General features: G+C 37.0%; 1 protein-coding gene across 2 annotated transcripts in view; it reads right to left on the bottom strand.

Annotated features, from left to right (window-relative positions):
- Positions 1-12,637, bottom strand: part of prkcea (protein kinase C, epsilon a) — a 130,421-nt gene extending 117,784 nt beyond the window's left edge. For both annotated transcript variants that reach the window (XM_087276389.1, XM_087276390.1), the window contains exon 1: positions 11,641-12,637. In XM_087276389.1, coding sequence (XP_087132515.1) covers positions 11,641-11,988 — 348 coding nt within the window. In that variant the 5' untranslated portion in view covers positions 11,989-12,637. The remainder of the gene's footprint in view (positions 1-11,640) is intronic.
- Positions 12,638-18,719: the final 6,082 nt, after the last annotated feature.

The raw sequence follows: 18,719 nt of genomic DNA, 5'->3' as shown, positions 1-18,719 counted from the left end.
CAATAAGTTTTCTGACATCTATGATCATAAATATGTTCTTTGATATCTACACAGTAAGTATGTGGTTAAGGCAAGTTTAAATATTCTCCAGAAATGGTTTTATATGGTCATTTTTTACTCCATAAATTACTTCTAGGATCAAAAGGTCTACATTGACCATATTTGAAACAATCATGAATATTAATGAGTTCAGCTCTGATGCAGTTTTATTGTGCTTTTTAAGCTATATTGTAAAGCCAATAATATTATCAACATCTGCATAAACAGATGACATTTAATAAAGTGTTACTATTCTTTCACTTGAGAAAAATTGCAGTAAAAACCGCGTTATAAAAGATGACGCTTAAGCGTGCATTAAACATAATACTCTGCATTCTACATATGTTTGTTGCAATTTTTTAAAATATTTTTTAGAATTTACAATAAACTAATTTTGGCAAATATTGCAATAAACATTTTAGAGTAACAAAAGTTACACTTAGACATACCTTATGCATCTTCGAAGTGGCACTGGATAAGTGTATAATCTATAAACTGTACAAAATGTATAATCTGTAAGCCAGGGCCACGTGCCCCGGTAAAAGCTTTTAGTTATGATTTACTGTATATGCAAATGTATTTATTAGGAGTGCTAATCCCACACTGTAAAACCAAAAAAGCTAAGGTAACTCAAACTGTTTGGGGAAATTGATTGCTACAAACCATTAGAGTTAAATATAAAAAATCTATATGAGAACTGTGAACTTACTCCATTTAAGCTGAAGTAATGAGACATTTAATTAACTTATTACCTTCAACACTGAGTTAAAAATTCTTTTTTAAAATGAGTAAAATTTACTTTCAGTAAATTTTAAGTGAACTACACTCATTTCATTTGGCAAAACTGACTGTTTAGTTTTACAGGGGAGATTAAAGACAATATTCTCTATATTCAATGTTTAGTCAAAAACAATCTGACGCATGTGCACAGAGTAAACAATTCTGGTAAACATCACATGGTGCTACAGCTTGACTGTGCCTCAGTAGAGCTTTTTGTCTAGCAATGCCCCTGTTGTAAACTAGATCCTGTATTTTGCGTTCTGACTAGCTGAAGTAACACATTAAAAAAGAAACTACAGCTGGCTTTCACTTTTGCTGCATCTCCTGTTTTCAATATACGAGTTCCAAATACATATTAGTTTTACTATTATTTTTGATACACTTAAAACACAGGGAGGACATTATCATTGTTGTAATCTCAAAACACAGCCTGGGGTTTGCATTTTAATCATCGTGAGTGCAACATATCAGTCTGTGTTTTGGCTGGTTATCTCCTGATGGTTCAGTTGCTCGTCAGGTCTGAATGACGTAGTTGACCTAAAATAGCTCCATGCCAATAGTCACGAAACAGTCCGTTTCATGTTCTGATTGGCTTTTTGTCCACCGGGGTTTATACTAGCATAATTTACATGAGAATGAGGAAACAATGATGTCTGAGGCTCACAGTATGGTCATTTCCAAATAGTGATCTCTTATTATTCGACTAGGACTAGAAACTAACACCAAAAGAAGGCTAAGTTTCTTTGAAAACGAGTATCTACAACACATTTCTATATTTTGAGCATTACGGACCCAACGGTTTTCTCTCTAAGAAAAAAAAGGGAGATTAGGGTCTCAAAACACATTATTATCAATGGTGAATGGTAATCTTCATCCATTTTGTGTATATTTTAGTGATGTTGTATTTTTTAATATGCACAGATCATATTTTAGTAGGGATGAACCGATACCACTTTTTTACGATCTCGCAGATACAGAGTACCGATTCTGATACTTCCTAGATTTGGTTTTAATGAAAGGGCAATTAATTTAAAGGAAGTTTTATTTTTTGAATGTAGCAAAGATGAACACAAAAGTCTTTACCAGAAGGCTATTCCAAGACAAAAATACACACATTGTTGATAACCCTGTAAAATGATAAACCTTATCGATCACAAATTAGACAAGGTCTTTTAAAGGATAAGTTATCCTTGCGCTGACATACGTCCACAACTTCACATTACATAATCAAGTGTGTGCATCGTATGTTAACTTATGGAGTCACCCTCCAATGATAATGCATATTGGGGGCACATAAAACCCTGTAATGCACAGATCTATTCGAGAGTCCTGCCATTATTCCATGGGTCAGGTAATTAAAAAGTTGAATTATATGGATGGGTCACGGGTGGATACAATCAATAGTTGGTTATGCAAACTTTGATTACTTTCTCTAAAATATTAAGATGTTTTAAGCAATTTTATCTTGACATACTGCTACAAATAGGCTTACTCTCACAGGATCATATTACATATTTGGTTTACTCTTCAGTATCAATTTGTTAATAATGTATTTTAAACGGATTGTTTATAAGGACTAAGCTGTTAATATACAGTATAATACATTAATTAATACATTAAAGCCAGGTAGGACAACAAATCACATCCAAGTAGTGAAATGCTGTTGAGTGGTCTCGCTGCGTGGTATCAGCATTTCATGTACGATACGAGTATGAGTATTTTAACCAAGTATTGACTCAATACCCGATACTGGTATCGGTATCCATGCATCCCTATATTTTAGCATTCTCTGGTGACACTTTGACAAAAAAAAAAAAACACCAATAACAAACATGCATATTAAACACGAAGTGTCATGTAGGTAGCCAATGTCAATCCGTACTCTTTACAAATGCTGTGCATAACTGCATAATTTAGTCTACATTATATGCTTGCACTGAAAGTTTATGATCGAAAAATAAAATAGTAAAGGATAAAAAAACCATTGAAAATCTTTTTTTTAATAAATCAAATCATGGGTAATAATTACAACTTTTGGCACAAGCTACAAAGAGAAGGTACTTCCATACATGGTGTATTTTGCTGTTGAGGTGAGTGTATAAGTGTGTGTGAGTAACTGGGTCATGTAGATAGCGGTGCAGATCAGGCATATTTGCCAGAGTATCTCATATGTCACCTGTATTGTTCCCTTTCACTGCAAGTATGCTCAATATGCCCCGGGCAAGAGCTCAACGCAGCATGTGAAAGCTAGACAACTGGCAGTTACACAGACAAACCTTTAAAAACACACACAAACCAAACCACACAGGAGAACGAACGAAGACAGACACAATTCAATATAAAAGCAGAACAGCTCGACAAACATATAAAGATATTTCAATAGTCTTTCATCAAATCATTTCATGAAATTAATTAGTGCTGCTGGATGGACTGATCCTGCTTACACATAATTCACCCTTCCCTTCCCCCCAAATCCCCAGATCTGAGAACTGATGAAAAACACTGTGAACAAACACCGCGATGTGAGAAGGTTTCTGTCTGTGCAAGTCAACATGTCGCCACCTTCGATTAGAAGTGCAGATACGAGATTCCCAAGAAACCCCTGATGGATGAAGGAACTCAATCAACACCCAGGTCTGATATGCTTTGTGCTTGGCAAAAGGGCGATGTGGGTTCCGTGGCAACCGTGTGCCAAGGAGGGGGAGGAGTCGGTTTTTAGCCTCATCCTGGCCTATTTGTGCAAGTGAGGGCAGATGATGTCAATGTCCAGTAAACAGGTTGCACTGTATAGCTAGGGCCAACGATTCAGAGGAGACGACCGAAAGAGAACTGCTGGGCATAAACCTGTAAAATACTGAGTGCAATCGATAACTGTAATGTAAGCTGTAATGCAGTGGAAAGACATTAAGGAAACTGTAGGCCTTTAAAGCTCATTATATGCAGCTAAAGCAACACTCCCGGTGAAATGTGTTTTAAGAATTTGGAGCTGGTTTGTAATGGACTGGATATAATGTCAGGGCCATAAAATATTTGTGAAATTAACAAGGATAGTCGGGACAACAAAACGGAGGGGAAGGAAACTTGTGAAAAGAAGGTGAAGGAAGCAGAGTGACAACAGCAGGGGGACAATGCAAGGAAGGAGAACGAATAAACCCAAAAAAGACAAGAGTAAACGAATGGCTACATCAGCAGAAGTTCTGCTTGCCATGGGCGACCTTCTATTTATAGATGACACCCCTGTAAAAACTTGGTAACTGAACATGTAATGTAATGTATAGTTTTAATATAGTGCATTTACTGTGTATGGCCATACACCCAAAGCGCTTCACAATCATGAGAGGGGTCTCTACAAACCACCACCAGTGTGCAGCATCCACTTGGATGATGTGACGGCAGCCACAGGACAATGGCGCCAGTGCGCTCACCACACATCAGCTATTGTTTGAGTGGAGAGACATTGATAGAGCCAATTTAGTGTATGGGGATGATTGGGAGGCCATGATCATAAGGGTTAATGGGGAGGAATTTGGCCTTTACGAGAAGTGCCATGGGATTTTTAATGACCAACAGAGAGTCAGGACCTTGGTTTAACGTCTAATCTGAAAGACGACAGTCACTGACAGTTCAGTTTCCCCTTCACTATACTGGGGCATTAGGACTCACAAAGACCGCAGGTTGAGTACCTCCTGCTGGTCTTACTAACATTACTTTCAACAGCAACCTAGTTTTCCTATGTGGCCTCCCATCCAGGTATTGACCTGGCTCAGCCCTGCTTAGCTTCAGTTAGTAACCGGTCTTGGGCTGCAAGTAGATATCCCTATAGAAAGGGTTAGGTACCAAACTAGGTGCCATATACCTTTATAACAGATATGTATTTGAACTATGTCAGAAAGCAGATTTCAGGGTCACTTAAATGCCTAAATTGTTGAATAAATTCAGAGATTAGAACAGAATAGAAGATTGGAAATATTTTACTATATTTCTTTTTACAAAGAAGTAAATAGGCTACATTTTTATTGAAACAATACACTTATTTGAAAATGAGCCCACTTTACAATTATCCTAGAGTTAAACAGTTGAGTTTTAACAATTGTACAGTTTTTTTTTAATCGAACAGTTTTTATTGTATTCAGCCAATCTCCACGTCTGGCAGGACTACATTTATGTTAGCTTATCATAATTCATTGAATCAGATTAGACCAGTAGCATCTTTCTAGCATCTGGTTGAGTTTTACCATTTTTTCAATCCATTCAGCGGATTGCCGATCTCAGCAACGCCTTTAGCTTAGCTTATCATAGATCTTAGAATCTGATTAGACCTTTAGACAAACAGTTTGAAAAAAGTTTGATTATTTTCCTTTGTAAAGCTTAACTCTACTGTAGTTACAGTGTGTACTAACTCTCTACGTCAACATTTCTAAGCACTAATCACCTTATTCTTCGCGTATGAGCGGGCACAGCCATTTGAATCTTTTTAGCTTGAGACTTTCAGTCTCATTCACCTCCATTCATTTTTAGAGGTTAAAAAGAGCTGACATTTCCTTATTGTATTACTCTGCTTTGTCAGTATAATTATGCAAACACTAGTTTGTAGAGCATGTAGTTTGAACATTTTCTGCGGTTTATTATTCCTAGTCATTTCTCCCATGGGCCACTAAATTACAAGTTCTAAAACAATCGCAAAAACGAGCGCACTACAGAAGAGGAGTAAATGAGCTGAAGGTGTTGCTGAGATCGGCGATCGGCTGATTGGATTGAAAATGGTAAAACTCAACTGTTTTACTCTAAGGGACTTGTAAAATGAGCAAACTTCCAAAAATAGTGGAGTGTTCCTTTAAATCAATGAACCCCAAGTATTACAACTGTAACTTATAATATAAACCTGCTTGCTATATGTGTGCAGGCCAACTTTTCTAACCGTCACACATGTTGAATCATTTGAATGTTGAATCATGTTTGCACTAATTTGTCCAGAAATAAAGATAGCGGGGCAATTGCTTGTTTCACAGTAAGAAAATAAATGAATAAATGTAATGACACTGTTAAAGACAGCAGTAATCATAGACGTGATGAGTTGTCAAGCACATGTGTGAAGACATAATGAATATGAGCTACTACATTACTTTAAACAAGTACAAAAACAAGAAGAGGTTTATTTTTAACATTTTGCCAGTGCAGGAAAATATGGTCATAGTTATACTAGTTCCGTTTAATTAATGCTTTGTATTTGTGTATACTTTTTAACTTAATATATTTCAAATTTAAATATATTTGTAAAAAGAGACATACAGTATTTACAGCAAAGAAAGATGGTCATGGATGAGCTAAGTATTCAAAACGTATTATCATGGTAGTATGAAGCAGAGTAAGGCTGACTGCCATCAAAGCTAACAAGAGCACTGAAGCAATTGTTGATGAGAGAAGAACATGCAAACAGAAGCAGAGCTTTTATTATGCCACAGTCGACAAGTTCTTCTGGTTGTGATCATGTGGAGAAGATCACGATGTGTTTTTTCACTTTATCATACTAAATACATTTTAAGGTTCTTTTATAATGTTGCTCTGTGCAGTCTGAAAAATGCACAACATATTACAACAGTGTTTGGTGTTGCTTTATTCTCTATAATATTGTTCTCATATTAGCATGGCAACACATGACAACATGAAAATTATTGTACATATTGTGTATTTAAATGAAAAAAAAATATTTTCTCTGGTGTTTTCCAACTTTTCTTGTGAATAGTATTGGTTAAGGCACCGTTTCTGCACTAATTCCATGTTAAAAGTATCAATTTAGCACCACTATCGCAAGGAAACAAAACGTTACTCAACCCAACCTTTAGATAAGGGCCACTTTCGCTGGTGATAATGGGATTGTTGCTAACTTGAGCTAAGGGTGTCGTGGATGATCTTTGCAGGGTCAGACATTCCATAAAGGGGCTGATGGAAGGCTTGTAAATTATTCAGTCCGTTCCTGCCTCACACAACAAAGACGGGAGGCTGTGTCTCAGTAGAGTCTGAGAAGCATCTACAAAGACCAAGATCCAATTACCTCTTCCGTTAAATGCTACACAGACAGCTAACAAGTCACTCAAACCGAACTCCCTATCGGCTAAGGGTTGAGAAAAAAAATGTGTGCACCCAAAAGTGGCGTAATTTCTAAAAATCCTTGCTGCGTCGTATACAAGAAGACCACAGCGTGTGGATGTGGAACAATTACAAGCCACAAACCCAACAGAGAAGTGGTAAAGCAACAAATATGACACAACAGCGTCTTCTTTAGAGTCTGAGGTCCTGGTTGGTTGCTTTTTTCCTCTGAACAGTTTTGTAACACTGTGGCTACTATTTCTCTACAAGTTTGTTTGTGTTTGTTGAGTCAGAGGAGTCATCTAAATTAGTAAGCATGCTTCCCTTGTTCCAAAGCTCCACCTGTATGGGTAACAGTGGGAGTGAATGTACAGATGAAGCTCATTGGATATGAACAGTGTGGGTTTCTCAGGAGACGTCTGGCTCCAGCCTCTGGTGCTCAAATGACGAGCCAAGAAACAAATGTCCTCCCAAAAATTAGCCTTGTTTGGTTTCCTTTTTAGTCTCAGGCACACTAAGTTTATTCATTCATTTGGGATGTCACTAGAAACTTTTAGGTTTACAACCTAAGGCTCCATCTATGATGTATTCTAACAGAAATAAATGCTTAAACAAATATCATATTATCAATGAGTTTGCGTAACATCTGAGGGGATCCAAACTGAAATCCCTATATCTATGCAAATTAACTATTGAGCATTAATATTTACAATACCAAAATAAATGTTTGTTAAGAACAAAAGCTAAAATGTTATCAAGATCTTATTTTATGTATCTTAGTTTCTCCTAGCGCTGGGTGATATATCAAGATCTGGGGATATATCGATATAATTCCCCAACACGATGCGGGATTATCCAATATTATTCATATCAATATGGTTTGAGGCCACACGTGCGCATTCAGCGCAAAACACACTTCTCCAAGGTAGCACGCAAGCTCTACTTGCACAAACGTGCACTTGCGCAAATAACCGATTCACTCCATGAACACTCCGTGTCCATCACTGACACGACATGGAGGAATATGCAGCGCCGGTGTTGTATCAAAATTTGACTCCCGGATAAATCTGCCTCCCTCACGTGCTCGCGCATCACACAGCGCCTGCAGCTGTCACAGAGGTTTATCATTTTTTCCGCAATTGACAGCAAGAACGAACATAGAAGCCTTGTCAAATTGATGAGCAGCACCTGAATGTTTTCAAAAGAATTAAAAATGCCAAAATGGGACGAATTTATACTCCATTTTCAAAGTGTAACCAGCTCATAATCACTGATCATAAGTTCAGTATTTATTACATGACGATCTTTTCTTTACATTTATGTTATAACACATTTAGCTGTGTTCTGGTCTGTAAACCGGCATTTCACTACACTACTCTGAACTAAACAGTAACTAAAAAAACATACAGCTGATTTGTTTGTTGTGTTTATAAATCACACAACTGTGGTATACAGGGTTACTTACAAAAACACTGTAATTGTGACATGAAATACTGTGTTTCATATTTACATTTATTGTGGTTCTTTTCTGTCCTTCAAAACTTTTTGTTGTGTTACTATTTTAAGTGTGTTCCTTTTTTGCCTTGACAATTGAGCTGTTTTCTATGGTTCTGTTAACTTTGTTATTTACACAACAGCACAGTAGTGCTGTGTATAGTGTTAAGCAGGGAAACAAAAAACATTTATTTATCAAAGACTTTTTTATAATTTGAAATGTTGTGCAACTTATAGTTTTAAGCAGGAGAAAAAAACTGTACTGTATTTTATTTATTAAAGATATTGTGTAGCTGTTTATTTGTAAACAGGGAGGGAAACCCGTGTTTGAATTAAACTTTGCTCAAAAAATGTTTACTTGAGAGTTAAAGCCTTTATTAAAACTTTATTAAACATTTACGTGAAAATACCTGATATATATATTGTATACCATCATTCCTCCTGAAAATACCAGGATATGATTTTTTGCCCATATTGCCCAGCCCTAGTTTCTCCCGGTTTTTTTTTTAAACTGTGCCCATTGGCATACAAAGCAGCATATTTGACAGTCAACAGATTTTACTATTAGACCAATGTGTTAAAAACAACATAATGCTGCTGCCATTTTTCCAGAGCCATTTTTATTGTCATTGACAAAATGCTGTTTTACTCTGTAAACATAAATTCATGGCATTCTTTATTTAGATTTTCCATCCATTTAACGGTAGCCTTTACTCCTAAATAAATTAATTAAATAAATAATATTATTAATAATAAAATCTTTCTAAAAATAAAAAGGTTTTATGAAATCAACAGTCCAATTAAAATTCTGATCTGTACTTTTAAATGATCAATTCAACTTATATAACTTGATAAAATCGATATCTGTAATTACACTGTTTGTCATCCTGAGAAAATGGTTGATGGTCACCTAGTTACGAGAGACGCCAGGGGAGCTTGAGCGCAATGAAAATGGTGAAGGAAACCACGTGGTTGTCACTTCAGATCAGAATAACAACACATGAAAATGAGAGCCGTGTAGCAGCAGTGAGGAGATTGTAAAAAAAATGGATGAAAGAATGTTGCTAGAGTGGCTTTTTGGTTTCTTTTCTTTTGCATCCCAGCCACTAGCACCCCATCTAAGATTTTTTAGCATAGGGGTAATGTAGTCAAATTATAAAGTTCCAATATGCAGTGGTGCCTTTACTTGAAAGCTCAGATTTGATTATCATAATTACTGTCGTTTACGGAGTTTGAGGTTTACCTTTACCATTGCGCAAACTTTGTAACACTTTATTTATCAAGATTAAGATTCTCTTTAACACTTATGTTTATTTCATTATAAAGACATAAGATTTTTTGTTTAAATATTGTTTTTGACTAGTTGTCTTAGCAAAGTGAATAAATAAAAATAAAGTGGTTACATATGGAAAAAAATCCTATTATTCCTAATTGTATTGTTAAAAATATTCAATAATTACCAATACCTAATTATATGAAGCTATATGAAATTTTTTTGCAATATCGCCCAGTCCTTATCCAACTTTGAATGGCATACAACCTAGATCACCAGCCACCTTCACCCTCTGTCCACAGCGATCATGTCTTTAAAGCAAACTCTGGAAAGCAAACTAAATGAGACATGGCAGTTGAAGATTGTAGTTCTGTGCCTCTCTAGAAAATTGGACATACCAGAGATTCTATGTCTGAATCAATGTTTTCAAGCATGTCTGTGGGTATGAAGCCTGACAAAACATTCAGCTCCAATTATGTCAGATGCGTTTGCCATGATTAACATATGGCCGAAACTGCCCTTTTGCTGCCATTTTTGTATGACTGGCATAGAGTAAGCAGTATTACCCTTTCACTGGCCAAAACCAGACTAACAAATAAAAGAGCATCATACACCATTTGTGATGTTAACAATAGCATTTTAAAGATCAGCAAACTGGTTTAGCATGCAACACATTTTTTCAATTTCCCTAAATGTTTCCCTTTAATGCACAGGTGGGATAAATGCCTGGTGAACTCAGGATGTTTTTTGATTAGGCAGATTGTCAGTCGTGATGGGGGAATGCAAAGATTAAATTGATTTCCTTCTCACTCTCTCGCTTGACACATTTGCAGCATGAGTTGCCAGTGACAGGAGGGGAAGATTGACCAATGCAGCGACATAATCGATATATGCTGACCTTTCCCTGGGTGTCTAACGACCAAATATACAAAACACTCCCCACTACACCCTCTCAGCTGGGTAAAGATTATATAACAAACGAACTTATAATTCCAGGCATGATTAGATTGCTAAGTGAATCTCAGACTGTTTTTCCATGACACTGAAACCTACAACACCGCAGCATCAAAACGTTCAACATTGAGACACTGTATTTGTAGTTCTTATGCACTATTACAAACCCTTTAAAACACAAATGAATGTGTAAATGTATGCATTGCCATGTAGCCCATTTTCACTTAGAAAATATCATAGGAATTATTCTCTAGAGACCCATTAGACTCTAATGAAAACCAGAGAACTGAGCCTCACAGAATGGGCCTATTACATACAACTGGACAAAATCTAAAACAAGGTGACTGGGAGAGTTAAACACATCTCCATGGTTTTGCTGCCCTGTGGCTATCAAAATTATTCCAGAGAGATGCCAAGATAAATGATGTGTTGAAACATTACACTTCAAGCAAACAATGTGTCACATTCGCTTTACAGCTTGCATAATTAAGAATTGATTATTTCCTTCTCTGACACGGTAGTGCTTACGACTCATAAAGGCAATTTGCTAACCAGCTTCACTTGATGGAAACTGCAAATGTGATCTGGATTTGACAGTGGCAGAACATGTTTTGGTCAAGAAATGGGAAAACCCCCAGAGCGTGAGAACTGAGCTGGGAAACAAGGGGCTTTGCTGGGGAGAAGCTGCAACAAACCAGCCCCAGTGAAAACGATGGCCTACACAATAGATCAGAGATTCTCAATTCTGTAAAATTATTTTGTAAGTCTCCACGTTAGCTTGGAGTAGCAATCAAATGGTTAAATAAATCAGGTTTGACAAATAAAAGTAGACACCCATGATGTCCAGTGTTGGGCTACTTTAGGATTGAGAAACACTGGTTAATATAGTCTAGTGGTTCTCAATCCCAGTTCAGAAGTGCTCCAGAACCTCAGCTGTGAGGGAATAGTAACACCCAGTGTTGTGTTGAGATTTGAACGATTTAATATGTCAATAAATTGTGAGATAAACATACCCAATCTTCAAAGTGCCTACTACCATTCTGCAGCAGGTCTTCAAACTGTATAGTGCAGTTGGCCACAAAGTCATCATAACCGATGGGTGCATCGTGAAAGACAGAAAGTTCGATTTTCTTCCCATCATAAACCTCTGTTACGAACTCATCATTCCAAGCCGGACTGTTAGTCTTCTGCTTGGTAGAAGTTTGTCCCACTCGGGAATCATCCACATTGAGGGCGATATACGTGTCCAGGAGGAAGGTCTGGGTCTTCGGACCCACAGCGTGCCGGAGAGACCATGCGGTGGGTTTCAGATCCAGAGCTTCACAAACCTTGATCTTCAACACTCCATTAAAAACCACCATGATGACGCTCAGTCGAGATGCAGCTGGCTTCTTTGAGAAAACAGACGGCTTCAAAAGCAGGTTTTGATTCAGGGGGTCGCTATACCCGTAGATGTCATCACGTCATCAGTATACATGCATGTATAGATGGATGCGGTGATGATTTAATCCCCCAAACCACTAGACGGATCAACGTGATTCTCTCATTTGAGCAGAACAATCAAATAGGATGCAAAAACGCGATATGCAAAGCCAGAGGCTCCTGTTTTTGTTTACGGTCCGTCTTTCCACGTAATGGGAAGCATACGTAAACAATCCAATTCCCTACGTCTGGAATAGCGCTGAGTGAGAGAAACGAGAGTCCGATAGACTGAATATCGGTAATAGCAATGAGGAAGATAGCCCAAATGTGATGGTTTTCAGCGGAGCTCGTCTTGTACTATTGGTTTTCCAATAGGCGTTGAGTGGGAGAGGCGTTTGGGATTCCTCCTCCCAGTGTGCTGCCGATCCGCGCGGAGACTATTGCCATCCACTTGCCGAGATATTTACCCGCTTCTTTTCTTTGTTGATTTGAGAAGGCGAAACCATTTGAGCTACACGCTCATGTAGTCTTTTGCGCTGCAGCCTTCCTCCCTGTTCACCCTCTCCGTCTCTCTCTCTCTCCCTCCCTGCGCTCGAGCGCCAGTTCAGGAAATGCGCAAAACACGTCAGATGATTTAAGCCGCGCCGCGTCCACTCTGCGCCGGATGGGGGAGCGTGTGTGTTCAGACAGAGGAGCAGCAGCGTGGGGAACAGAGGGAGGCAACCGAGGGCTGGATCAAAACAGTATGTTTGGCCCAAATCATGTCCAAGGGAGCTACCTGTGATGGCTAGATTGTAAAGACGAATAATAAAAAATATGTTGGACTGGTTTGTCGGGTTTTTAAGAACACGCTACAATCATTAAGATGCCTGTGGACTTTTAAAATATATAAATATGTAATCATCGTGTATTGTAAATGTCATCGATACAGGCGACTAGTATACAGATATAGTTGGTAAATGGGTCTTAAGTATTTTAGTTTTTCTTAAGTTAGTCCTCCTACTTTCTTTCTGACTTACTCTTTTCTCCACTGTACTTGTTTCAGCTGTTCTGCATTCTACACTGATTTTAGGTATAATGCTTATTTATTTAGTTGCATGTTTACTAACTTATTTTATTTAAATTATTGTTTTTAATTTAATCAAATGTGAATCTAATTGTACTATAGACATGATTTGTGTATATAATATTTTTTCCTATTTATAAGTTTTTATATAATGAATTAAGTAATCATAATGTTTGTTTGTTTTTATTTTATTTTATATAGCTCACACTTGATTTTAAGGTACAATTGCCACTAGTAACAAACCATTAACTATCACTTTTGCCCTAATAAACTTCTAATTTGCTGCTTATTAACCATTGTATAGTGGTTAGCTATTGGGTAGATTAAGGGATGTAGAATAAGACCATGCAGAATATGCATTTTATAAGGTCAAATAAACAACCAATGTGTAAATAATAGGCAGGTAATAGGCCAAAAACTTGTTCCTTAAGCTAAAGGGTTACAATTTGTTTGTATGTTTGTTTGTTTGTTTGCTTGCTTATTTTTTCCCAACCCAGCATTTCCTTGTGGCCTTAGAGGTTTCATAACTTTTTATTTTTATTCATTCATTTATTTTCTTTTCAACTTAGTCCTTTTATTAATCTGGGGTTGCCACAGAACCATTTAACTTAACCAGCATAAATTATTACGCATCAGATGCCCTTCCACCTGCAACCCATCACTGGAAAACAACCATATACTCCCATCCACACATATACACTACAGACAATTTCATTCATTTTCTTTTTGGCTTAGTCCCTTTACTAATCTAGGGTCGCCACAGCGGAATGAACCATCAACTTATCCAGCATAAGTTTTACGCAGCGGATGCCCTTCCAGCCACAACCCATCTCTGGGAAACATCCATACACACTCATTCACACACATACACTTTGGACAATTTTAGCTTACCCAATTCACCTATACCGCATGTCTTTGGGGGAAACCGGAGCACCCGGAGGAAACCCATGCAAACATGGGGAGAACATACAAACTCCACACAGAAATGCCTACTGACCCAGCCGAGGCTCGAACCAGCGACCTTCTTGCTTTGAGGCGATCATGCTACCCACTGATCCACTATAAAGCCTTTTTATTTTATTTTACTTTATTTTATATATATACATTTAAAGTAGTTACGATCGCCTGGCCTTTCATATATATTGTGTTGTTATAAAATGCAGTTTTGTAAAAAGAAGCTTGAATTTGCTTACTTTAAATCACCCAAGTTTATACAATTTTAAATGAATAAATATCAAATAAACAGTGGCTAAAATTTGTTTTAGAGCATGTAGCTTCTTATAATAGGTGGATTGAGAGCTATTAGTGAATGGTTGTTAAGTATAAATGCACAAATCTCTTACTTTATCTGTAAACCACTTGGCTTTCCAAAATGTCAGAGGCCATTCTGACAAATTTACTCTTCTTTTACTTAATCCAAATCAAGACATCCTGGTTATTTGCCCCCTATGGCATAATTATATTCAGAAACTGTATAACAACACTGATTTGCTAGAAACTGCAGTCTATCAGCATCATCTGGCCAACATGTCTTTGATTCAAGGATAATCACAACAGCGGTTGAAACAGAAAGTGCTCTACTTATGTAATTTACTGAACTCTAGTGGTGGAAATTTGCACTACACTGAAATCATTACATAAATTATTTATGCAAGCAAACATAAATCAGAACAGCCTGCTTAAGTTGACGAATGACATGCAAATAAACAAAACAAAACATTTTAATGGATGTCTTCATGCGCATATTGAATTATATTAAAGAGATCAGACAGTAGCGCAATTGAGACGCAGAAATGAATATAGGACATTTTTACAATAGGTGGCACTGTGAATTCAAATACACTTTACAAAGAACATCAGAAACTCCAAATGATTCTGTTTTCTGCGTTTGTGCAGCTCAAACGCAAAATTCACAATGATATGGTCATATAATGAGAATAAATACATTATATGATACTTTTACGTTTTAGTGTTACTCTTTATATGCATATTATAGGGCAAAGAATGTCAGAATACTGCTAAATGCACGTCAATAAAAAACAACAGCAAAACTGACTTCTGTGTGGAGAGAAAATCTATATATAACGTCGATGCTGCACACTTTCCACTGTTTATTAATATTCGATGATCCTCTAGAACTGTTTGCGGGGAGCTTTATTTGAATTGGTTTCCATGCCCGTCCATTGTTTTGGTATAGGTTATGGCATGTATAAACAAACTGGTGGTTTGCTTTACATGTTGGTCAGTTTCTTCCCGGCTCTGAACGTCAGACTTACCAAACCCAAACAAACACACTGCATTACCATGCCAGCCTTGCAGGGGGTGCTGTTGTATTTTTAAGCTTTAGACTCCAGAGGAGATTAGAAATGTGTGATGAGCTCTTACATTTACTTATCCTACTAGTAGCCTATTACTTAACTAATTAACTGATTTAATTATTACAAACTAATACTTATTATTTAAATTCAATGGGGACCTGTCTGGTGTGACTATGTATGCTAGTGGTGACTTTTGATACTAATATTTATTGCTAAAAAAATAGTACTTAGTTTTTAAACATGAGTAGGCTTACCTAATATCTAATATTATTGCTTATTTTAATTCATTTTAGTTCAATAAAAACGTATTACAGTTTTTTTATTATAAACTAGTAGCCTGTTTCTTCCATAGATAGTACACTCACCGGCCACTTTATTAGGTACACCTGATTAGTACTGGTTTGGACCCCCTTTTGCCTTCGGAATTTTCTTAATCCTTCATGGCATAGATTCAACAAGGTGTTGGAAATATTCCTCAGAGATTTTGCTCCATATTGACATGATAGCATCACGCAGTTGCTGCAGATTTTTTGTCTGCACATCCATGATGCGAATCTACCGTTCCACCACATCCCAAAGGTGCTAAACTGGATTGAGATCTGGTGACTGTGGAGGCCAGTTGAGTACAGTCAACTCATTGTCATGTTTAAGGAACTAGTCTGAGATGATTTGTGCTTTATGGCATGGCGCATTATCCTGCTGGAAGTAGCCATCAGAAGATGGGTACACTGTAGTCATGAAGGGGTGGACATGGTCAGCAAAAATACTCGGGTAGGCTGTGGCGTTGACACAATGCTCAATTGACATTAATGGGCCCAAAGTGTGCCAAGAAAATATCCCCCAGACCACCCCCACCATCAGCCTGAATCGTTGATACAAGGCAGGATAGATTCATGCTTTCATGGTGTTGATGCCAAATTCTGACCCTACCATCTGAATGTCGTAGCAGAAATCGAGTCTTATCATTTTTTTTCCAATCTTCTGTTGTCCACGTTTGGTGAGCCTGTGCAAATTGTAGCCTAAGTTTCCTGTCAGAAGTGGCACCCGGGTGTGGTTTTCTGCAACTGTAGCCCATCCGCCTCAAGTTTTGACATGTTGTGCATTCAGAAATGCTCTTCTGCATACCTCGGTTGTAACGACTGGGTATTTGAGTTACTGTTGCCTTTCTATCAGCTGGAACTAGTCTGACCATTCTCCTCTGATCTCTGGCATCAACAAGGCATTTGCGCCCACAGAACTGCCACTCAATGGATATTTTCTCTTTTTCTGACCATCCTTTCTAAACCCTAGAAATTGTTGTGCGTGAATATCCCATTAAATCAGCAGTTTCTGAAATACTCAGACCAGCCCGTCTGGCACCAACAACCATGCCACATTCAAAGTCACTTGAATCACATTTCTTCACCCATTCTGATGCTCAGTTTGAACTGCAGCCGATCGTCTTGGTCATGTCTACATGGGTAAATGCATTGAGTTTCTGCCATGTGATTGGCTGAGTAGAAGTTTACGTTAACGAGCAGTTGGACAGGTGTACCTAATAAAGTGGCCAGGGAGTGTATACTACAATATACAGTGCCTATTTATTAGACACTAGTAGTCTACTTATTAAACAACCATCCCTATTAAATAGATTCTATTAGTAAATGTTTAATTGATAAACTTATAACGATAGTAATTGTAAGGTTTTTAAAATTTTATTTATTTATTTTACTAGTAAGATTTTGGCCACCGTAACGAAATTTACTTTATTGTTACATAAATAAAAAAAATCTGTAGTATACAATTAGTATAAAAAAATAGACTACTAAATGAAAAATGCATTAAAACATGCAGTAAATTTTCAAACTATCTAAGAGTATGCATTATTTATCATTGTTTATTAAAAAGAATATGTGCCTGTTAATTTACGGTAATTCTAACAATAGAGATATAAACATTGAAACGTAAAAGAATAGTCCCCACCTCAATTAAAATGACAATGAAAAAGAGAAGCAATATCATTGGTATCAATTTCAAAATGTTTTTTTGCTCATGAATGACAAAAATGCTAACATGAAATACACTACAGGGGTTTGGGGTCAGTTGTTGTTTTTTTATTATACATTTTATTGAATAATTTTATAAAATAATTTATTGTTAAATACTAATTTATTAAATATTAATTTATTACTTATTGTATGTAGTTTCAAATGATATTTGAAAAGCATTATTGCTTTTATTACTATTGTCATAATGATAATACTATTTTTATAATCATAATAATAACAATAATAATTAATATCAGAGTGCTTTCTGAGGGATCATGTGACTTTGAAGACTGGAGAAATGAAGCTGAAAAATTAATCTTTAAAATCACTGGAAAAATTATTAAATTAAATCATAAAGTATTTTTAAACGGTTATTTTATAGTGCAATAACATTTCACAATTTTACTGTATTTTTGATTAAATAAATGCAGCCTCAGCCTTGGTAAGCAGGAGAAGCTTATTTTAAAACATTTAAAAATCCTACTGACCCCAAACTTTTGACTGGTAGTGTATGTATTGTCAATCAAAATCCATTAGCAAGCTTTAATAATGAAAAGCTGCATCCAAGATCCAATGACTTTCCCACATACAATACTATATAAAAACAGTCTGTGAGTCAAGTATATCCAAGAAGTACTGCTGCAATTCTGAAGTGTGCATTCAGTGAAACTTTACTATCCATGAGTAAAAGGCAATTATTAACTGAAGTAAGGTGACGCAGTGATGCAGTAGGTAGTGCTGTCGCCTCACAGCAAGAAGGTCGCTGGTTTGAGCCTCGGCTGGGTCAGTTGGCGTTTCTGTCGGGAGTTTACATGTTATCCCCGCATTCACGTCTGTATCCTCTGGGTGCTCCGGTTTCCCGGAGACATGCGGTACAGGTGAATTGGGTAAGCTAAATTATCCGTAGCGTATGAGTGTAAATGAGTGTGTATGGTTGTTTCCCAGTGATGGGTTGCAGCTGGAAGGGCATCCGTTGCACAAAACATATGCTGAATAAATTGGCGGTTCATTTCACTGTGGCGACCCCAGATTAATCAAGGGACTAAGCCGAAAATGAATGAATAAATGAATGAATGAATAATTGAAGAAAAGCAACACTACTCAGTCATGTGATAATGACAACATCAGTCTGCCATATTGGTGGCACAGAACATAAATAACGCAAAAGTAAACTCACATATTTTGCTGCTCGATAAAAATCAAATAATGTTATGTTTTGCTCTGTCAGACAGGGAGAGAGAGAGAGAGAGAGAGAGAGA

This window comes from Danio rerio, chromosome 12 (genome assembly GCF_052040795.2).
Source record: "Danio rerio strain M-AB ecotype USA chromosome 12, GRCz13ab, whole genome shotgun sequence".
NCBI lineage: Eukaryota > Metazoa > Chordata > Actinopteri > Cypriniformes > Danionidae > Danio > Danio rerio.
Note: the sequence above shows the minus strand (reverse complement) of the source record. Positions and strands in the feature narration are given on the sequence as shown.